The following is a 23,265-nucleotide window of genomic DNA, read 5'->3' as shown; positions in this document are numbered from 1 at the left end:
GAATGAGGTTTTGTAAGATAAAATTAAACAAAGCTACCAGTTTGAAGAAAAGCTAGTTTAAGGGATAGAACTTTTTAAAGCTTAAGTGTATCCTTAAACTCTGCTGGCTGGGCAAACAGATTTCAGAGCAAGTAGAAAATGAAAGTTAATAGAAATTAATTGGAAAGGACTAACCATCCTTGATTCTCCTCATGGGTATGGCATTTATGATTGTAATACTTACATTGCATTCATATAGATATGTTTTCTGTGACTAAAGTTTTTCATTTGTATGGTAGACTTAGATATCTTTACATGGAGAATATACAGCATAGGGAAAAGTAGGACATGTCATGGAGAATATATAGGTTAGGGAGGGGCAGTACATGCTGTGGTTAAGAGCATGGTCCCTGGAGCCCAACAGATGTGGACTGAAAACCCACCTCTACCATGTTATAGTTCTGAAGCCTCAGGGAAGCAGCAGACCTCTCTATGCCTCAGTTTTTTCATCTGTGAATTAGGGATAGCATTACTTAATTTTCATAGAGTTGTTATGTGATTTCATGAGTAGTATGTAGTAAATGCTCAGTAAGTGGCAGGTCTTTATATGTTTTCTGAAGGACATTGACTTCCAGGGGTTCCATTACCAGAAGAATGTATGCCACTGCTGTAGAGAATGAAATATTCTCAAAGAATTTTATGTCTGATTTGAGGGCATTGGTGGAAAATTGCAGGGGTATGTTTCTAGCAAGTAATAGGTGCTTGGAAACTGTTGACTGAAAAATCTGGGGCCTAGAGTAAACCCTTTCCTTTGTCTCCCTTTCTTACTTAGAGCATACCCTTCTTGTATCTTTTTCTATCCTGGAACATGGAATGTAGAAGGTTCCCTCATGCTGTGAGTGTACCAAATTTGATTATTTTATCCCCTTGCACGGTGGCCATCTGCCCCAGCTCTACTCTGGGCTTCTGAGGGCTCTTTTGGGGAGGTACTCAGACAGCTGCTTCCCAGGGTCTGCCTTTCCTACCTGATCTCACTAAGAGGCTATTTAGGACATTCTCAAGACATTTAAATGTTTTTTTTCCTCAGTCTTCTCGAGGCAATATATTTACAACTTCTTTATCTTGCTATGTAGGGTAAATATGTATTTTACTAAGTTTTATTAGTTTGCAGCAATATAGTTTGACTTGTAATTCTCTTTTGTCTTTTCAGGTGCCATTTGGATAGTCCTTTAGCGGCACGATGTACTCTGAGTGGAGGTCGCTGCATTTGGTGATTCAGAATGATCAGGGCCACACCAGTGTGCTACACAGCTATCCAGAGAGCGTTGGGCGAGAGGTGGCCAATGCGGTGGTTCATCCTCTCGGGCAGGCCTTAGGTACCCTTTCAGCGGCTGGTAGTGAGAGTTTGTTGAAAACTGACAAAGAAGTAAGTGTTTTCTCACTTCATTCTACTCTGTGAAAATATAAGTTTGTTACAGAATAATTTGTTTAACATTGTCTTTTTAAGTGGATTTCTGCTCAGTGTAGTGTGATGTCTTAATTTGACTGTATTTGGGTTGAGGGTTGGGGCCCAGAGTCTGTGGGAGTTATGAGGAATAGGTTGTACCATTGTGCTGTTGGGACTTCCTGCTAGCCGGACCCAGTTCTCCACTTGAGCTGTGAGCTGAGACAGAGACTTGCCTGTCAGGTCCCTTTCCCTAAGTCTTAGGCTCAGATTTCCATTCAGAGGTTGTGTTTGGAAGGTCTTCATTCCTACCTCTAGATAGCCTCTGACTGAAGGCTTATCTTGTGTTGTCTTCAAGCTACACATGTGCGCTGCGCTTGAGGCTCTCCCGCTGTCTCCATCCCAGTCTACCCTTGTCTAACTTCTAGGTTTAAGAGTGCTACAGAGCAGCTAAGTCTGTATGGCTGTGAGCCCACGTGTTTGGAATGGGGGTTGTGTTTGCTGTTTCTAAAGATGAGGAGCTTTTGGAGTGGCTTGGCCTAGAGCTGGTCCTCTGTTCTTGGGTTCAGGGGACGGGGCTGAAGTTAAGTTGCCAGTGGGGAGTCATGAAGGGGCCCTGAGAATGGAGTGATACAGAGCTTGCTAGTATGAGGTCTGGCTAAGATCGGGATTAGAACTTGTCCCCTGTGCTTGAGGACATTCATACAACCTTTAGGCTTTGAGTTTACCTATTTCTCAGACACCGCCCCCGCCCCCCGCACCGTTTTTCACTTACATTTTGATTTCTTGTGAAGGAGAGATTAGACTTAATCTAGATATAAGACAACTCTAGATAGGAGACTAAGGTTTATAGCTCAGGAAGCATTTTATTTACCCTCTGTAGGCCAAAGAGCCGGGGTTGCCGAAGGGGAAGCCCCTCATACTGAGGAGCATTTTGTTCCCAGAGTGCCCTGGCAGAGACTTACCCCGAGGACCAGCGCTTGTCCTGGCGCACTCTCTTCTTGGTGTGTCTGTAATTCCTTGCTGCCCTCTCCTGGGAAGAGATGGCATGTGAGTAGATAAAGGTGCTCAGTGCAGCCCTTGTTTTTTCTCCTTTTCTCCCCTCAAAAGGATATGAGAGAATAGGTCTTGAATCCAGTGTCCTCTCGAATTATACAATTGAACTATTGTGTGAAGATATTACCAAAGATATCTTCTCCTTGGTCTTTCTTGTGATAATTAGGGACTTGCAACCTCTTTTAAAATTCTTTCTCTTGTTCAGCTAAATCCCACCCCCTCCATACCCCTTCCCACCTCATTTGTAACAGCTTCACTGTGTTTTTATAGTCACTTTTAACATTTATTGCTGTTATATGTTACTTTCTATTATATTATATTGTTGTTATGTATTTTCTACCCTTAGCCTTTGTAGTTCTGAGGTTAAAAATTTCAGTACATGTATTTATCTTGTTAGATTCAGCTTTAGTTTTAAGCTGTTATAATCTTTTTTTAAAATTATTACTTTTTATTTATTTATGTTTGGCTGCATTGGGTCTTTGTTGCTGCGCACGGGCTTTCTCTAGTTGCGGCGAGCAGGGGCTACTCTTCATTGCGGTGCACGGGCTTCTCATTGGGGTGGCTCCTCTTGTTGCGGAGCACGGGTTCTAGGCACACGGGCTTCAGTAGTTGTGGCACACGGGCTTCAGTAGTTGTGGCACACGGGCTTCAGTAGTTGTGGCTCGCAGGCTCTAGAGCACAGGCTCAGTAGTTGTGGCGCACGTAATTGCTCCACGGCATGTGGGATCTTCCGGGACCAGGGCTTGAACCCGTGTCCCCTGCATTGGCAGGCAGATTCTTAACCACTGCGCCACCAGGGAAGCCCAAAGCTGTTATAATCTTTTTGAATCCTGAATTTCTATTTAACAAGTTAGTTTTGTTTTTTTTTTTAGCTTTGTGATATCTACAAATGGTCAGCATGTAATCTGTTTTTCTCTAAGTTAAAATCTTGGCAGAGCCTTTGGCATGCCATTGGGCATCTTCTTCCAAAATGATCTTGGTACAGTAATCCACTGCTATTCTCCCATGTTATTTTGACCAGTTACAAATCCAACCATTCTACCTCCTTCTGGACTGTATCTTTCCATCTTGTCCACAAGGACCAAATTTCTTGTTAAAGCCCAGATCCGCCTTTGCCAGAGAAGGCTGTTAATGGCATGGTGAGAATAGCTTTAGATTTCTAGTTGGAAGACCAGGGATCAAGTTTTCAGCTCCAGCATTTTCAGACGAGTGCCATGGGCCAAATTGCTTAATTTGCTAAACTTCAGTTTTCTTATGTATGAAATGAGGATGGGGACTTCCCTGGCAGTCCAGTGGTTAAGACTCCACGTTTCCACTGCAGGGGGTACACGTTTGATCCCTAGTTGGGGGACTAAGATCCCACGAGCTATGCAGTGTGGCCAGAAAATAAAAATAAAATATAAAAATAAAATGAGGATAGTTTACCCTTTCACACCGGTTATTTTGATGTTTAGATAATATTTATGAAAGTACCTCAGAGACTGGTTTTAAATCAGTGCCAGGTTTCTACATTTGTCAGCTGCTTTCATAGTAACCCTCTTTTTTTTATTTTTTATTTTTTAAATATTTCTTTTTTCCACTCATTTTGCGTTTTTTTTTTTTTTAATTATTTATTTTTTTATTTTTGGCTGTGCTGGGTCTTCATTTCTATGCGAGGGCTTTCTCCAGTTGCGGCGAGTGGGGGCCACTCCTCATCGTAGCGCGCGGGCCTCTCACCATCGCGACCTCTCTTGTTGCGGAGCACAGGCTCCAGACGCGCAGGCTCAGCAGTTGTGGCTCACGGGCCCAGTCGCTCCGCGGCATGTGGGATCCTCCCAGGCCAGGGCTCGAACCCGTGTCCCCTGCATTAGCAGGCAGACTCTCAACCACTGCGCCACCAGGGAAGCCCCCATAGTAACCCTCTTAATAAAGGAATGAAGCTTGTCTGGCATGACTTGTTCTTTTTGAGCAGGCTGGTTCTCAGTGACCCTGCTTCCCTTTCATAAGTGCTCACTGATCATCTGCTTAGTAATTTGTCCTGGAGTTTTGTCTGGAATTCACTTAAACTTTCCAGTCTACATTATCTGGAATATAGTTTCATCCTCTTTTGCAAATTAGGCCATTTCCCCTTTCTCATTGTGCCTTATTCGTTCATGACTGCAAGCAGTGGTTCAGCAGTCTCTTAGGCAACTTCTCTCGGCCCCTATGATTCAGACAGGTCAGGAGGCTGGAACTCGTTTAGTGCAGCTAAGTGCCTTTTTAAGATCTTACCCAGCTTCAGTCCCTTCTGACCTGTGTTTGTTCTTGCCCTTCCATTTAAAATATTGTTTTCTTTGCCAATGAAAATAGTCACAAAATAAGAGTTGGGCAGTTCATCTTCCTTCCTGTTGTTTGTTAAAGTTGCGTAATCTGGAAATGGAATATAATTAAATTTATGTAAGTGATTTCCTAAATGACACACATACCCGCATGCAAATTAAGTGGAGAAAAATATCTAAAATTTTCTATTTCTGTGCCTCCAACCTCTATGGAAAATCAAGATGACCTGTACTTACTTTTTATTTTACAGAGCAAACAATAATAATGTTTAAGGGGTGAAAGCCAGCATAGGCTTAATAATTAGAAATAAGTAATTTATTTTCTTCTTAAATCTTTTTTTTTTTTTTTTTTTTATAAATTTATTTATTTATTTATTTTTGGCTGTGTTGAGTCTTCGTTTCTGTACAAGGGCTTTCTCCAGTTGCGGCGAGCGGGGGCCACTCCTCATCGCGGTGCGCAGGCCTCTCACTGTTGCGGCCTCTCAACCACCAGTGGATTCCCAACCACTGCGCCACCAGGGAAGCCCTCTTCTTAAATCTTTTGCTTAGGAAACGTTGTCTGAGTATGTCTTATACATGGAAAGTACATTCTGTAGAATTAATCTGATGTATGTTGAGATGAATATACTTCAGTTGAGAGGTTTTTGACAATAAAAGAGGTTAACATTTTATATCTGTCTACTGATATACAGATAGGAATGTATAATAATTCTATATGTATATTTTCTTTTGTTTAGGTAAAATGGACCATGGAAGTAATTTGCTATGGACTGACCCTTCCATTGGACGGAGAGACTGTAAAATATTGTGTTGATGTATATACTGACTGGATTATGGCTTTAGTGTTGCCGAAAGATTCTATTCCATTGCCAGTTATTAAAGAGCCTAATCTATATGTTCAAAGTATACTAAAACACCTGCAGAATCTTTTTGTACCAAGGTAAGCTATACTAGTCTATCTGGCCTGTTATCAGGATCATAATAAACTACTCATCAATATTACTTTTTTATATTATAGGAACTAATTTCATTGTTAGACCTTTGAACAGTAACTTTCATTACTTGTTCAGTTAAAGAGTGTGTTAATATGAATGAGAGAGATGGGCTTATATAATGTTTACTAGGACTCTTTAACAAGTGTGTGTTCATTTTAACGGCTTTTGGCTTTGCTTCTAAGATCTGATAGCTATTAGACGTTAAAATACTGTGACCCCTTTCCCTTCCAGTCAAAAAAAAACATACTTTTGCCTAACGTAATTCTTTTCTCCACTTAAGCTAAAGGCGACTAAGCCATCTACCTTAAAATGAATCTTTCTTATGAGAAAATGAAGACATTGAAGTAAGCAGATTTGAAATTATAGGCACATTTGTAGTAGGCCAAAAGAATACTTTTGACAGTTTGTTACTGAGTTTTTCCCCTATCTCTGCAGCAGAGACCTTAAATATTGTAATGTAAGATTGCCTTACTTGTGCCTAAAACATTTTTTTCCCATTCTAAAAGAATTATATGTCAGTATAAAGGATTTTGGAAATACAGAAAATAATGGAGAAGAAAGCATTAGTTGCCTACCTATTTGTAGGGATTTCCTTTGAGAAAAATCTGTTTTCAGCTGTTTTTTATGTCTGTGGAAGGGGCAAGTGGGCTTCCCTCCTTTTGGAAAAGTTCTGATTAGGGCTTTTGGTCTGTCAGATGATGAGGACTTTGAATCATCCAAAAACCAGCCCTGTAGATTTTAACTTTTTAAATTTAGAAGGAAGATTACTTTGGAAAATCTGAATTAAAAAAGAGGAATCTCCTTTAAGAGCTCTGGTCTATAGGATCAGTTGTACAAACATACCTCAAGATATTGCAGGTTTGGTTGCAGACCACCACAATAAAGCAATCATTGAAATAAAGCAAGTCACATGAATTTTTTGGTTTCCCAGTGCGTAAAAGTTTTTATACTATACTGTAGTCTGTAAATATGCAATAGCATTATGTCTAAAAAAACAATTACATATCTTGATTAAAAAATACTAGCATTGCTGAAAAATGCTAACCATCTGAGCCTTTAGTGAACTGAAATCTTTTTGCTGGTGGAAGGTCCTTCCTCAATGCGATGGCTGCTGACTGATCAGGGTGGTGGTTGCTGAAGCTTGGGTGGCTGTGGCGATGTGTTAAAATAAGACAGCAGTGAAGTCTGCCACATTCATTGACTCTTCAGTTCATGAACCATTTGTCTGTAGCGTGCAATGTTGTTTGATAGCATTTTACTTACAGTAGTTCTTTCAAAGTTGGAGTTAATCCTCTCAGACCCTGCTGCTGCTTTATCAACTAAGTTTATGTAATATTCTAAATTCTTTGTTGTCATTTCAATAATTTTCACAGCATCTTCACCAGGAGTAGATTCCATCTCAGGAGACCACTTTCTCTGCTCATCCATAAGAAGCAACTCCTCTTCCATTAAAGTTTTATTATGAGATAGCAGCAATTCAGTCACGTCTTCGGGCTCCACTTCTAATTTTAGTTCTCTTATTATTTATACCACATCTGCATTTACTTCCACCACTGAAGTCTTGAGCCCCTCAAAGTCATCCGTGAGGGTTGAAGTCAGCTTCTTCCAGACTCTTATTAATATTGATGTTTTGATCTCTTCCCATGACATAAATATTCCTAATGCCATTTAGAATGGTGAATCCTTTCCAGAGGGTTTTCAATTTCCTTTGCCCAGATCCATCAGAGGAATTGCTATCTGTGGCAGCTATAATCTTAAGAAATGTATTTCTTAAATAATAAAACTTGAAAGTTGAAATTGCTCCTTGATCCGTGGGCAGCAGAATGGATTTTGGGTTAGCAGGCAAACATTAATCTTGTTGTACATCTCAGTGTTGACTGAAAAAACTGCACAGTCTAAAAGTTGAGAATTATGTTTTATTCGGCGGACTTACTGAAGACTATAGCCCGGATACTGTTTCTCAGCTCTGAGGGGCTGTTCCAAAGAGGTAAGGGAGGAGCGAGGATGTATAGGACTTTTGCTGGGAAAAAAACAAAAAAACAAAACTGTGTAGTGGAACATCAAAAGATTACTGCTAATCAAAAAACAGACATCTCAAGTTAATGATTTTAGTGCCTTTCTGTGTATGGGAAGGTGCAAGTGTTTGGGCTCATTGAAATTATTCCTTTGGTATGCATCTTAACTATCTAGGGCCACTATTTTGTTTCCCTCTGTCCTGAAGTCCCCTCAGGGTGCACCATGGGGGTGGGGGGGCAGCTGCAGCAGCTGATGGCTATGGCCACAATATTGTTTGTTTACTGAAATGGCAGGTGACATTCTTTGTCCACATCCATTAGATCTCTTGGATGACCCAGGTACATTGTTAATGAGCAGTAATATTTTGAAAGGCATCTTTTTTTCTGAGCCACTGTAGGTCTCAGCAGTGGGCTTAAAATGTTGTAAACAGATGTGCTGGCATCCAGGCTTTATTGTTTCATTTATATGGCACAGGCAGAGTAGATTTAGCATAATTCTTAGGGGCCCTAGGATTTTCAGAATGGTGAATGAGCATTGGCTTCAACTTGAAGTCACCAGCTGCATTAGCCCCTAACAAGAGAGTCAGCCTGACCTTTGAAGCTTTGAAGCCAGGAGTTGACTTCTCTATAGCTATGAAAGTCCTAGATGGCATCTTCTTCCAATAGAAGGCTGTAGGCTGTTTTGTCTCCATTGAAAATCTGTTGTTTAGTGTGGCCACTTTATCTTGGCTAGATCTTCTTGATAACTTGCTACAGCTTTTACATTAGCAATTGCCGCTTCATCTTGCACGTTTTTTTTTTTTTTTTTTTAATAGAGACATTTCCTTAAACTTCATGAACCAACCTCTCCTGGCTTCAAACTTTCCTTCTGCAGCTTCCTCAGTGCTCTCAGCCTTCATAGAACTGAATAGAGTTAGGGGCCTGCTCTGGGTTAGGCTTTGGCTTAACGCAATGTTGTGGCTGGTTTGATCTTCTATCCAGACACTAAAACTTTCTTCATATCAGTAGTAAGCCTGTTTCTCTTCTTATCATTTGTGTGTTCACTGGAGTAGCACTTTTGATTTCCTTCAAGAACTGTTCCTTTGCATTCACAATTTGGCTAATTGGTGCAAGAGGTCTAGCTTCCAGCCTGTCTTGGCTTTTGACTTGCCTTCCTCACTAAGCTTAATCATTTCTACCTTTTTACAATGTTGTGTTAGATTCTGGTGTACAGCAAAGTGATTCAGTTTTTTGTATATATATATATATATATATACACACACACATACATATATAAACACACACATACATATGTATATTCTTTTTCAGATTCTTTTCCATTGTAGGTTATTACAGGGTACTGAATATGGTTCCCTGTGCTATAAGGTAGGTCCTTGTTGTTTCTAGCTTTTGATTTAAAGTGAGAGACATATGATTCTCCTTTCACTTGAACACTTAGAGGCCATTGTAGGGTTATTAAATGGCCTAATTTTAATATTGCTATCTCTCAGGGAATAGGGAGGCCTGAGGAGAGGGAGAGAGCAGGAAAATGGCCGGTTGGTGGAGCAGTCAGAACACACACAACATTTATCAGTTAAGTTCGCTGTCTTATATGGGCATGGTTTGTAGTGCCCCAAAACAATTACAATAGTAACATCAAAGATCACTGATCATAGATCACCATAACAGATATAATAATGAAAATATTGCGAGAATTATCCAAATGTGGCACAGAGACAGAAAGTGAGCAAATGCAGTTGGAAAAATGGTGCCAATAGACTTGCTCAGTCAGTGCAGGATTGCCACAAGTCTTCAATTTGTAAAACAACTGCAATATCTGTGAAGTGCAACGGAATGAAGTGCAATACAATGAGGTATGCCTGTAAACTCCTTATCTTGTGTGAAATGCCTGCTGTAATCTGGCCCCTAACCAGGTTAGCTGCTGCTAATTCTGCGTGAGCCCTGCTCTTTGGTCAGACTCATAAATTAAACATTCTCCCAAGACTCCTAAAAGATCTTCCCCATCATTATCTACTCTTTTGCCATCCTCATCCTCCTCTCCCTGTCCTAGTTGTCCACATCTCTCTCTTGATGGTTCATCTTAAATTCAGCCTTACCTGATCATCCAGGCCCATAGTGATCACACCTTCTTTGACCCTGTAGGGTACTTCCTGTGTACTTCTTGTATCTCTCCAGTTTTATTGCTTATCTTTTAAAATGTGTATGTCTCATTTCCCCATCTAACCAACTTGAGGGTAGGAACTAGGTTATATGTAGTTTGGACTTCCACAGTACCTAGAGCAGTACTGGTATTACATTAGGGTGAATAAAATGCTGGTTGCTTATATTTATTGATTTCAAATAGAATTATAACAGGAAATGATGGGAAGTAAGTGGCATATTGTTTGTGGCTAAGCAGGTTCTTCTAAAATAATATAATACTTCTAATGCTTTCTTGTCATCCCATTTAGGAGACTAATTTACTAGGCTTTTTCTTAGTGCGTGGGACAGTCTCATGGATAGTACAGTCACTGTGTTTCTTTCCTCTTTGTACTCTTACCAACTCTCAGTGCTCAGTTAGTTTGTATTGATGAGAAAAATCAATGGCATTTGAGTTAATTAGGATTTTGCTTTGGCTTTTCTCTTTTGAGAAACATGACTACCTTATAAATTGTTCATCTTACTGTTTGGTAATTAGCTTATTTTCTCAAAAGTGTGTGTGTGTGCATACTTCTGAGTGGGTGCTGAACTGAGTATTAGAGTTCTCATGGCCAGTAATGTCTTAGGGAGCTGAATATTTTCAGTGCTAAATATTGGGAGTTGTGATCTCATCTCCTATTACTGGAAGTTTCATTTTTTTTTTTGATTCAGATAGTTCACAAAATTGTCGTCAAGTTTACTTAATGAGTTGTTTTTATGAAAACTAACACTCAGAATAGAGGAAACAGCCTCTACTACTTTGCTAGAGATTAAGTCAGAGTGGATGTAACCTTTCTCTTTTGCCTATCAGTTTTTTGGGTTTTTTTTTTTGCATAATTGAGTGAAGAGTGACCCATCGTTTAAAATTGTTTAGTGTTTTCATTGCTCAAATAAACTTCTTTAGAAAATGTGATGTTCTTCTAAAGCAGTGGTCGGCAAACTTTTTGTGAAGAATCATATAGCAAATATTTTAGCCTTTGTGGGCCATACGGTGTCTGTCACAACTATTCAACTCTGCTGGTGTAGAGAAGCAGCCATAGATGATATATAAATAAATGAGCATGGTTGTGTTCCAATAAAACTTTATTTACAAAAACAGATAGCAGGCCAGATTTGACCCATTGGCCATACATAGTTCACCACCCCATGTTCTAGAACAGTTTTCTGAAGTTCACAAGTTGCTTTTGAAAATATTAAGGGGAAAGGAACATCTTTGGTGTTTAGACCTTTCTGTTTATTTTTCAGTAAAGATTACCTTGTTTCTCTTAGCTGTAGAAACTTGGACACTGCTCTTAAATTTAGGCTGTCTGAGTGAGGCTACAGTACCTAAGGAGCAGATGTTTCTTTTTCTGCCACTGGGCAGGTAGTACCTAGAAAGGGTGGGTAGGCCTGGGTTACCATTTGGAAGGCTTCTAGTGTCATTGCTATCTTGCAAGAGTGTCACCCCCAGGACTGCTAGTGGTATTTTTCTTATTCTGGGTTTCCTCTTACATGGCTACATGAGGTTTGGGGCTGTTATGTATTTCTTACTCTTCTTTAGTAGCCAGAGCAACAGACACAAACTTGGGCCTCATGGCTTCCCATGGACTGGATTCAGATCAAACTGAACATGGGACATCTTCCTGCTCTTGGGGACTCTTGGCTTTGCCTAAGTGAATGTCTCATCATTTTACTTTAGATCTGACTTCTTTAGGGAAAACTTAAGGTTGTCATTTTTTGGCAACTCCAGTGTAAGTTTCTGGTTTTCTGGGTCATGGCCCAGAATCTGAGAATCTTTATTCTAAGGTTGTAATGGGAGTTCTAAGGGCACTCACTTCATTTTCTGGATTTCTTGAGGCAGCTCTGCGATTCCCTACTCTGATTCAGACATGTTTTATGAATTTGTAACATGAGTCATAATATATAGAAACTTGGCCTCAAGATTTATTTCAGTAGTATTAGTTACTTGTCTTGGGTTTCACATGGGAACTCCAGAGGGCAGTTCAGCATTTGCTGATGCAGTGGGTTTACTACGATTCTTGAAATTCTCACGGTGATCCACTTTGGACAGTGGGGATAAGGGCTGGAGCTTGGACCTGATATATTGATCTAATTCTGTTGGAGAAAAATGGTCCTGTGGACTAAAAAGCGTTATAAAACTGTTCTTTGGGAGTATCTTGGGGTACCTTTGGAGCCCCCATCTTGGGTTATGTTGCCTTTTTTTTTTGTAGAGCAGCAGTAGCAGGTGCTCATTTCTGAGGCAATTGCCTCTATATCTCGTCAGTTTTGGGGACCTGTTAGGATATTCTGTTCTGTAGGCTCTTCTCTAGCAGACATTAGCTTCAGAGGGACTGTGAGCACTATGAAATCACGTGCAGGATTCTTGTAAATGTATGTTTAAAATTTTTAAAAAGAATACAAAGGCCATTCTGCTGTGTGAGCAGCAGAAGTGGCTGTGGGTATTTGCTCATTCATTCAGCAGAAACCTATTGTGTATCTGTTGTATGTGCCAGGCACATTTCAGACTTAGAAAATCTAGAGGTGAAGTTTATTTTGTATTATCCTCTATCTCCCCAGGAGCTCTTCAAGCTCTTTAAGAGTGGTAGGCTGAGATCCCAGAGGGCCAAACTGTATGACGAGGAAGTAGCTTTGAACTGAAGAGGGTGCACCTAATTCTGTCTGCTGATGCTGTTAGGGAGTATCATTGGATCATTGCTTGCTGTATCCAAAAGTTGCCTGTCCTTAACTGTTGCATTCTCTCCTCAAGGCTTGTCAGTGATGTCTGTCTGTCTTCTTCAGACAGGAACAGGGCTCCAGTCAGATCCGACTATGCTTACAGGTCCTGAGAGCCATTCAGAAACTGGCCCGTGAGTCATCCATTATGGCCCGAGAAACCTGGGAAGTCTTACTGTTGTTTCTTCTGCAGATTAATGACATACTTCTAGCACCACCAACCGTTCCAGGTTTGTTAATTTTTTTTCTAATTTATTTCTGAGCTCCAAATGCTGTTTACTTTTAGTCTCAATGAGTAGTAGACTCTGTGGGGATTTAAATTTTGGCACTACAGTTGACAAACCAAGATGAACAGTTCTTAGAATGGAAAACCCTCAAAGGCACAATGCAAAGTTATGTTACCTTCAGTGATGATTTTGCTAATATAGGGAGGGACTCAGTGAATTAATGCATGTTTGATAATGACAGTAACAGTAGCTTGTTCAGTATATTAGGATAGAGCCTATATACGAAACAACTAATGTACCTGATTACAAAGTAGTTATCCAGGTAGACTCTGAAAACTTGATAGCTAGAAGATATTTTGTTTAGCAAATGAACCCTACAGAATCTTAAAGTGTTCTATTTGGAAGTATGACAGTATGTCATTCATTGCCTAGCCATTAAAAAGCCTCCAATTTTATAAGATTTTAGAGTGTATTTTAGACATCCTGCTTTGTATGCACAGTATACACAGACAATAAGTTGATATTCTAGATCCAAGTTCCCTTGTTGCTTATTCATCTGTGCAGTCTCTTTACTAACACATGTGAGTGTGCTTGTGCTCTCACACAAATGCAGTGTCCCGGAAGATATCTTAAAAAAAAACTAGAATTTTAGTGTTGCAAGGGACCCCATAATAGGAATGCCCTCTCTGGTATTGATGATAGCTGGCCAGACACAGATAGTGTGTCTCTCTGCTACACACTCCCCATGCCAGGGATTTCAGCACCATGAGGCAGGCAATCCATCCACTTCTGGGGCTTATTATTGTTGAAACTTCATTTTTGCACATTTGAAATAGGAATCCTTAGAACTTTTCCTTCTCATCCCAAGTTTGCCTTTGGAGCTATGCAGAGTACAGACCACTGCTGTTCTTCCTAGTTCCAGGGCTTGGAACAGAGGAGCAGCTCTGTTTTCATGGTTGAGGCTCTGTCCTGCCCAGCACCAGTCCTTCGGCTCCCTTCTTTGTCTCCCTCTCCCTTGAAGGGTAGCTTTCAAACACCTGAAGCATTTTATAGCAAAGTTTAGAGGTAAAAAGTCTTGGGTATTTGTTCTGATTCCTTTACTTATTGGCTGTGTGAACTTGGGCAAGTTACTTAAATTTCCTGAACCTGTTTTCTCATCTTCAAAATGGGTATAATCGATAATTGGTAAGAGATACTATAAACACCTATCCTGCAGAATTAATGTGTATGAGCTGTGTGCACAGAAACTGACTTATAGCAGTCGTTCATTATAGACACTCATCCTTTCCCTTCTTCCCTCTGTACTCCTTGTCCCACTGCTGGAAGATTAAGATCTTCAATACGAATCGAGCAGGGCCACTTGAAAACTTTCAAAGTGATAATGGGTTGATGTATCCATGATTTCCTTCATGGGAGCTTCTAAGAATAGTTTTTTGTTCTCACTGTTAAGTGGTTATTTGAAAGTCAAAACTTAACATTGCAGTTATTTTAATTTTTTGACCAGTTCTCCCAAGTCAGTGAATTAAAGATTCTGCTCTACAAATAAGTATGCCAAAGATGTTTTCTTTTTGTTGGTAAGGTGGCATTGCTGAGAATCTAGCAGAGAAGTTGATTGGTGTTCTCTTTGAGGTTTGGTTACTAGCTTGTACTCGGTGCTTCCCAACACCTCCTTACTGGAAAACAGCCAAGGAGATGGTGGCTAACTGGAGGCACCACCCGGCAGTGGTGGAGCAGTGGAGCAAGGTCATCTGTGCGCTCACTTCCAGGTAAGTTACCATCATCCACTTGCCTTCCTTCATCCGTCTGGCCTTGGGTAGCTTTCCCCTAGTTCTGTGTCTTTCTGGGAGTCACAGAGTACATGGTAAAAAGTCTCTATTCTGTGTCTCTTATTACTGTACTTTAGATAGAGAATCAAACCACTTTTTAAAAATAGATGTGTCAGTTTGGCTAGTGCCTGTCTAATCCAAAACATTTTAGATTAAGCAAGTATTTTGGAGAGGCAGATAAATTCTGAGCCCCACCACTCCCACCCCCAAAATCCCACTCTTATTCTGATTATTAAAATATTCATGATCATTATTTTAAAAAAACAAACCAAAGAAAGGTGTAACAGAAAGAGTTAAGTTCACCAGAAGTCTTATTATATATGTTTATACATAATTTTACAGAAATAGGACCATACTATAATGTTCTCCTGTGTAACCAAAGTAGGCAGTATTTTATTATAATAATTTAACTTTTTTTTTTTTTTTTTACCATTTATATGTAATGCCATCACTATTCTGTGAATAAACTGTTAGGCTTCGTTTTTTTCAGACTTGTTTTTTCATTTCTTTTAATATGACTCTAAAAGCTGAGCATTCTTTTTTAAACATAATCACAATACCACTTACCACACCTAAACAAAATGTTAATAGTTTGTTAATATTGGTTAGCTGTTGAGTGTTCAGATGTCCCTGAATGTCTCAATTTTTTTTATAGTTGATTCCATTGAATCGGAACACAAACAAGGTTTGGACATTGTATTTAGTTGACATGTTTCTTAAGCCTATTTTAAACTGTAGGTTACTGTTCTCTCATTTTTATTTCCTTGCAGTTTTTTTGTTGAACTGGATTGGTTGTCTTATAGAATGCTTCACATTTTGGATTTTTCTGATTATGTCCTAGTTGTGTTAATTAGCATGTTCCTCTGTCCCCTGTATTTCCTGTCCACTGGTGGTTAGATCTAGAGACTTGATCTGATTCAGATTTGATTGGGGGTGGGGTAGTGGTGGAGGTGAGAACAGATCATTCGTAGGTGGTGTCATGTATCAGAAGGTAGACTGGTCGTTTTGAGAGTTACTAAATGTTTATCTCTTTATCATCGTTTAAACTAAGATGAAGGTTTGGAATATTCTATTGATTCTGGTATATCTTTGTGAATGTCAATATTATGAATCTATTTTTAAATAATACATCCTTTTATCTTGATTATAAAAGCAATACATGCTTATAATAGAAAATTTAGAAGATGTAGGGGGAAATATCCATCACTTACAAATAACCAAAGTTTGAATGTATTTTTTGTGTTTTCTCTTTTTTAAAAAATCAATTTGAGATTATTTGATATAGTATTATCTGCTTTTTTTATCTGTTGTCTGATTCTTGTCCCAGTAATTACATGTGCCTTTTTTCTTCTTAAATAGATCTCAAGATCATTTTTAATGGCTTTATAGTTTTTCATTTTATAAATGGAATTATAATTCATTTAATAATTTCCTTGCTGTTTTGATATTTAAGTTTTTCTCTGTGTTTTATTTTAAAAATATTGTTGATATGTGAGTACTTTATACATAGTCTTTGTGTATATTCTGGTTATTTTATTAAGACATAATCTTTAGATTATATAACTATAATAGAGTATAATCTATTCTAATTATAATAGGTTAATAATTGGGTCAGAGGGCTTTGAACAGTTTTAATACATTTGGAATATTACTATTTAGTTAAGTAATTGAATTGTCAGATTCATTTTATGGCACACAGACCATAAATTCTAAACTTCATTTAAAGTTATGTAGCAGTTATTATGAATAAATTATAGCTTAGTTGTGTTGAAGGCATTTGCAGTGTGATGAATCTTTTAAAAGTAATTTAAAGAATTTATTATTTATATTATATGACTATATAATCAACATAAGCATAATTGTGTTTATGATTATATGATTTATTTGCAATTATAAAGTAAACTTTAGGTAATTTAATTTTATAAAGTAATATTTAATTTGTAATTTATATTATAGTATATATTATAAAATTATATTATGTATAATTATATACACCATTGTATGTTACATGTTATACATATTATAATGTTATATACAAGATGTATTATAAAATTTATATGAGATATAATATTTAATTTAAAAAATCACTTATTTGATAATTATAATAAAATCATATAAGTAAAATAAACTTACAATTAAATACATAAATTTATAAAATTATAAAGAAATTTTATAAGTAAATAAAATAAACTTATAAATTTTATAACTTAAAAATATATGAACTAAATTATAAATAACATTAATTATTTAAAAAAAGAAATACATGTTTTAAAAAATCCTTTACAAAGCTGGAAATCCTATTCCAGTTTATCTATTTTATAAGGAAGGGTTTTCATTTATTTTATTCACTTCAATGAGGTATAAGACAAGTTTCATCTATTTTCTCTTATCATATTTCTCTTAGTATATTTTAATGCTTGAATGTATTTTCCATTCTGTTACAAAATGAACTTGGTGGTGTGACTTTTTTTATTTTCTAGATTGCTACGCTTTACATATGGTCCTTCATTTCCTCCATTTAAAGTTCCCGATGAAGATGCCAGTCTGATCCCTCCTGAAATGGATAATGAGTGTGTTGCACAGACATGGTTTCGCTTTTTACATATGTTAAGGTACTGTTGTTGTATTTCATGTGGTCTTTACACAGTGAGTGTCTTAGGGCAGGAACGGTGCTATAATTCCTTGTTGGAGTTCACAGTGTGGCTGTTAAGCCCAGTCATCAGATGGAGCCAAATTGGACAGCACACACATCTACATCATGTGCCCCTGCTCTCCCCGTCCCAGCAGGGTCAGGCTGTCCTCAGCTGCTCTTGGGCCACACTCTCTAGAGGCTTGTTCCCTACAGTAGTTGCAGCATTTGTTCTCTTGCCTGTTGGTGCAGCTTGGATGATGATCTCTCTCCCAGGACTTTGTCACATTCTGTGGGGACTGGAGACTAGCTTGTTCCTCTCTATGACCAGCACTGACTGGTCAGTCTGGCTCTCAGGACCTCTCCTCCAGTAGCGTTGTTTAAAATTTCACTGAGGGTACACCATAAAATTTCACAGAGGGACAAATTGCTAAAAGTAATACTTCATGCTCTTTCTTTTTTTATAGTAATTCTATTCAATTCAATTTCATTGCTTCCTACCTTTCTCTCTACTAGCCCCATCCTTGTGCTCTGTGGAACTTTGGTTCTGTTGTATACTGTCTTGATTTGTAAACTTTTTCCTTGCATATCTTTTCTTTCTGGTTTGACGAGCCTCATTTTTCTATTTGTGTATTAGTGATTCTAAATTACTCTGTATGACCTGTTTATAAGTTAGGGATCTTAACCACTTTCTATCATTTTTTTTCAGTTGGTATTGTGTGTTTTTCATCTTTCAGTGATTTTAGTTTATTTTTTAAATCTGTCTTTTTCTGTGATTATTTTCTGTTTCCTTTAAGATTAGAAAGTTTTTGTGTTCTTTGATCAGATAGATATTCACCTATGATTTCTTCTGACTTTGTTTCCTTTGTGCCATTAAGTTCTTTTATATATATGGGTTTTGTCTTTGGGTCACATATTATTCCATTGATCTCTTAATTCATTCTTATAGGAGATTAACACTTTTAATTATTTTAACCTTATAATAGTTATTGATATTTGGTGGGACTAATATCTTTTTCCCTAAAACATTTCTTGGAATATTTTTAAAGATCTCTTCTTGCCTGTTTAACATTTTAGATGAATTTTAGATCTGTTTGACATGTTACAAAACACAAGTGAACAGAAGAACCTCACAAAACCTTTTGGGGTTTGGAGTGTATGTTAATTAGGGTAAGGAACATGTCCTCCTTTAGCAGATGAACCTGAAAATCTTAGTGGCTTAGTACAGTATGTTTCATAAAGTCTTGGGTAAGGAGCAGCTCTGCTTAGGTAGTTGTTCAGGGACTCAGGCTGGCAGAGTCTCTGCCATCTTCAGCATGTGGCTTTATTAGGGCCTTAACTTTGTAGGCAGGTGCCTCTGTATCTGGCTAGAAGATGGAAAAGAGAGAGAGCAGGAAAATTGTGTGGAAGGTTTTCATGGACCAGCTCCTGAAGTGTGATGTAAGTCACTGCTACCCATATTCCATTGGCTGGAACTCAGACATATGCCACACTTAATTGCAAGAGAACATAGGAGGAAAAGAGAAGCTAGTGAACATCTAACCAGACTCTGCCAAAGATGAGAATTGCATTAAGCTTGTATTTATATTTAAGAACAGCTGACATCTTAATATATTGTGTTTGCTTTTCTAAGAGTAGGTATTTTTCTTTTTTAGAATCTTATTTATTTAATTAATTAATTTATTTATTTAGGTTGTGTTGGGTCTTTGTTGCTGTGCATGGGCTTTCTCTAGTTGAGGCAAGCGGGGGCTACTCTTCATTGCGTTGTGCAGGCTTCTCATTGTCATGGCTTCTCTTGTTGCAGAGCACAGGCTCTAGAGCGCAGGCTCAGTAGTTGTGGCACATGGGCTTAGTTGCTCTGCAGCATGTGAGATCTTCCCGGGCCAGGGATCGAACCCATGTCCCCTACATTGGCAGGCGGATTCTTAACCACTGCACCACCAGGGAAGCCCCTAGAATCTTAAATATCTTGCAGAAGTGTTTTGTAGTTTTCTTCACAGAGATCTGCATAATTTTTTTTCTTTTTACCATTATTCCTATGTATTTATTGCTGATGTTGTGAAAGGCTAACTTTTTTTCTACTGTTAAATCTTGTAAGTGGCTATTGCTGCTGTGAAGAAAGTGTTTTACTTATTTTATTTTTGTATATTTTTTATATGTTTGGGATTTTAAAATGCTGTATTTCACTAATTCTTTTTAAATTTCTAGATATAATGAACACATATCTGCAAATAAATGTCTCCTTTCTAGTAATTCATACTCGAATCTGTGGTAATTAATTATAAGTGCTTTGATTGCAGTAAGATCTGTATATGAGTTCATGTTCTGCTACTTTTTTCTTTGTGAACTTGAGCAAGCAGTTTAGTCTCTCTGAGTCTCAGTCTCTTTTAATCTATACAATGGGGATAATAATAGTATCCATCTTGTTATAAGTATTGAAGATAAAGTATGTAAAACAGTACGTCTAATGCTTGAAAAGTTGCCATTGTTATAATTATTTTTGTATGTGTTTTACTACATTAGGCAGAATTTCTAGTACATTGTTGAGTTAAAATGATACTGTTTTGGCATCCTTCTTTCATTCTGATTTTCATTGGAATGCCTCTATTGCATGAAATTTTGAGTGGGATATTGGTTGTTGATATTAGATAGTTATTCTTTTTTATGTTCCTGATTTCCTAAGCAATTAAAAAATTTTAAATTTAAAAATATAAGTAAAATCAGAAATAGTACTGAATTATTTTCAAATCATATTTTGGCATCCATTTAAACAATTAAATGTTTTTTCTTCTTTTACCTATTGATAGTATGTTAATTTTCCCCCAGTACTGAATCATCCTTCATTGTTTAGAGAAAAATTCTGCTTGGTTATGGAATGCTGTTCTATTGAATCATCCTTCATTCTTTAGAGAAAACTTCTGCTTGGTTATGGAATGCTATTTTAATGTTTTCCCAGATTATCTCCGTTTCTATTTTTTGACTAATTTATATTTTGGTAACTTAAATAGGAAACTACCTATCTTTTTCTATGCTCTGTTGCATGAAAGTTATATATTTCTTAAGAGTTTGTAGTTCTTGGATAATCTTTTCCTATTCCTTCACTATTAATTGATCTCTTCAGGCTCTATCTTTCTTCTTGAGCTGAAAGATTTTAGTATTTTAGTCAGAGTTTTTTTTTGATATACAGAATAGGAACTTACTTAAACAAATGCAGGTGAAAGAGGGGTTATTGTGTGATGATAGAGAGGTCTCACTGGGCTCCAAGAAGCAGTGAACATTCAATCATGATAGGGAGGGATCAAGGCAGCCTTGGGACAGGCTGCTCTATTGTCTGTCTCTTGGCATTTTTGCTCCTCTTGGGCATATGCACTGCTATCCTTCTCTGGCAGGCTCCCCCTGAACCCCTGTTTCTTCCTCCCCAGTTTTCAGTATCAAACAGATACGAATTTAACAGAGCTCTGCTGGACTGAGGTGTAGTCCATTCCAAGCTTACTGCTTATTTTTATAATTTTTGAACATAGAACTATAATCCCCAGTAGGTACTGCTTCTAGAGACTTCTTATCTTCTCTATGCCACATAGTGGACCACAGTTCTTTGGATACAGTGTACTAACACTAGAAGCCCCTTTTCCATACATGCACACACACGCCCCTGTCCCCATTTGCAGTTATGTGAAATTCAGAGTCTGAGTAGATGGAGAAAGGTTTCAAAGGCTCAGGGCATCTATAAACCACTGATTTATGTTTCTCAGCCTAGTTCTTTTCGTCTTGAAGCTAGTGGAAGTTCTTTCCAGGTGCTGGCTGTAGGTTGACTAACAATATTACTTTGGGTTGGAAAGGCTGTTTAATGGACAGTTAAGCAGACTATTTTGAGTGGAAGCCTAAATCTATTTTTTAATGGAAATGTTTAAAATTATTTATATATAAAATATACCTCAAGCCCATTGTTTTAAATACATTGAAATGGGTCTGCTGCCCTATCCTACCTCTGCCACACATGCTGGGGTGTTGCTCCAGGACCTTACTTCAGACATCCGTGTGGCTGACAGGGTCGTGGTGCTCCGGCCTGGTGTCAGGCCTGAGCCTCCAAGGTGGGAAAACCAAGTCCAGGACATTGGACCACTAGAGACCTCCCGGTCCCACGTAATATCAGTCGGCAAGAGCTCTCCCAGAGATCTCCATCTCAGTGCTAAGACCCAGCTCCACCCAATGGCCACCAGCAAGCTCCAGCTTGGCTGGACGCCATACCAAACAACTAGCAAGACAGGAACACAACCCCATGCATTATCAGAGAGGCTGCCTAAAATCATACTAAGTTCACAGACACCCCAAAACACACCCCCCACCGGACGCAGCCCTGCCCACCAGAAAGAGAAGATCCAGCCCCACCCACCAGAACACAGGCACCAGTTCCCTGCACTAGGAATCCTACACAAGCCACTGAACCAACCTCACCCACTGGGGGCAGACACCAAAAACAACGGGAACTGCGAACCTGCAGCCTGCGAAAAGGAGACTCCAAACACAGTAAGTTAAACAAAATGAGAAGACAGAGAAATATGCACCAGGTGAAGGAGCAAGGTAAAAACCCACCAGACCAAACAAATGAAGAGGAAATAGGCAGTCTACCTGAAAAAGAATTCAGAGTAATGATGGTAAAGAGGATACAAAATCTTGAAAATAGAATGGAGAAAATACAAGAAATGTTTAACAAGGACCTAGAAGAACTGAAGAGCAAATAAACAATGATGAATAACACAATAAATGAAATTAAAAATTCTCTAGAAGGAATCAATAGCAGAATAACTGAGGCAGAAGAACGGATAAGTGACCTAGAAGATAAAATAGTGGAAATAACTACTACAGAGCAAAATAAGGAAAAAAGAATGAAAAGAATTGAGGACAGTCTCAGAGACCTCTGGGACAACATTAAACACACCAACATTTGAATTATATGGGTCCCAGAAGAAGAAGAGAAAAAGAAAGAGTCTGAGAAAATCTTTGAAGAGATAATAGTTGAAAACTTCCCTAATATGGGAAAGGAAAGAGTCAGTCAAGTCCAGGAATCGCAGAGTCCCGTACAGGATAAATCCAAGGAGAAACATGCCAAGACACATATTAATCAAACTATCAAAAATTAAATACAAAGAAAAAATATTAAAAGCAGCAAGGGAAAAGCAACAAATAACATACAAGGGAATCCCCATAAGATTTAACAACTGATCTTTCAGCAGAAACTCTGCAAGCCAGAAGGGAGTGGCAGGACATATTTAAAGTGATGAAAGAGAAAAACCTACAACCAAGATTACCCAGCAAGGATCTCATTCAGATTCGACAGAGAAATTAAAACTTTTTTTTTTTAAGATTTATTTATTGATTCATTCATTGATTGATTGCTATGTTAGGTCTTCGTTTCTGTGAGAGGGCTTTCTCTAGTTGCGGCAAGTGGGGGCCACTCTTCATCGTGGTGTGCGGGCCTCTCATTATCGCGGCCTCTCTTGTTGCAGAGCACAGGCTCCAGACGCGCAGGCTCAGTAATTGTGGCTCACGGGCCTAGTTGCTCCGCGGCATATGGGATCTTCCCAGACCATGGCTTGAACCCGTGTCCCCTGCATTAGCAGGCAGATTCTCAACCACTGCGCCACCAGGGAAGCCCCTAAAACTTTTATAGACAAGCAAAAGTTAAGAGAATTCAGCACCACCAAACCAGCTCTACAACAAATGCTAAAGGAACTTCTCTAGGCAGGAAACACAAGAGAAGGAAGACCTACAAAAACAAACCCAAAACAACAAAGAAAATGGTAATAGGAACATACATATCGATAATTACCTTAAATGTAAATGGATTAAATACTCCAACCAAAAGACATAGACTGGCTGAATGGATACAAAAACAAGACCCATATA

The 23,265-nt window shown here is 38.4% G+C and overlaps 1 protein-coding gene across 7 annotated transcripts in view; it reads left to right on the top strand.

The window, feature by feature from the left end:
- Positions 1-23,265, top strand: part of RALGAPB (Ral GTPase activating protein non-catalytic subunit beta) — a 106,213-nt gene that overhangs the window by 18,057 nt on the left and 64,891 nt on the right. For 6 of the 7 annotated variants that reach the window (XM_082361920.1, XM_082361916.1, XM_082361918.1 and 3 more), the window contains 5 exons: positions 1,190-1,405; positions 5,514-5,716; positions 12,743-12,906; positions 14,483-14,669; positions 17,210-17,341. In XM_082361920.1, coding sequence (XP_082218046.1) covers positions 1,220-1,405; positions 5,514-5,716; positions 12,743-12,906; positions 14,483-14,669; positions 17,210-17,341 — 872 coding nt within the window. In that variant the 5' untranslated portion in view covers positions 1,190-1,219. Of the gene's footprint in view, positions 1-853; positions 875-1,189; positions 1,406-5,513; positions 5,717-12,742; positions 12,907-14,482; positions 14,670-17,209; positions 17,342-23,265 lie in introns of those variants that run through there. The other variant, XM_082361919.1, reaches the window with a different exon arrangement.

This window comes from Balaenoptera borealis (assembly GCF_965194805.1).
Source record: "Balaenoptera borealis genome assembly, chromosome: 16".
In the NCBI taxonomy this organism is placed as follows: Eukaryota; Metazoa; Chordata; class Mammalia; order Artiodactyla; family Balaenopteridae; genus Balaenoptera; species Balaenoptera borealis.
This window is presented reverse-complemented; position numbering and strand designations above follow the sequence as displayed.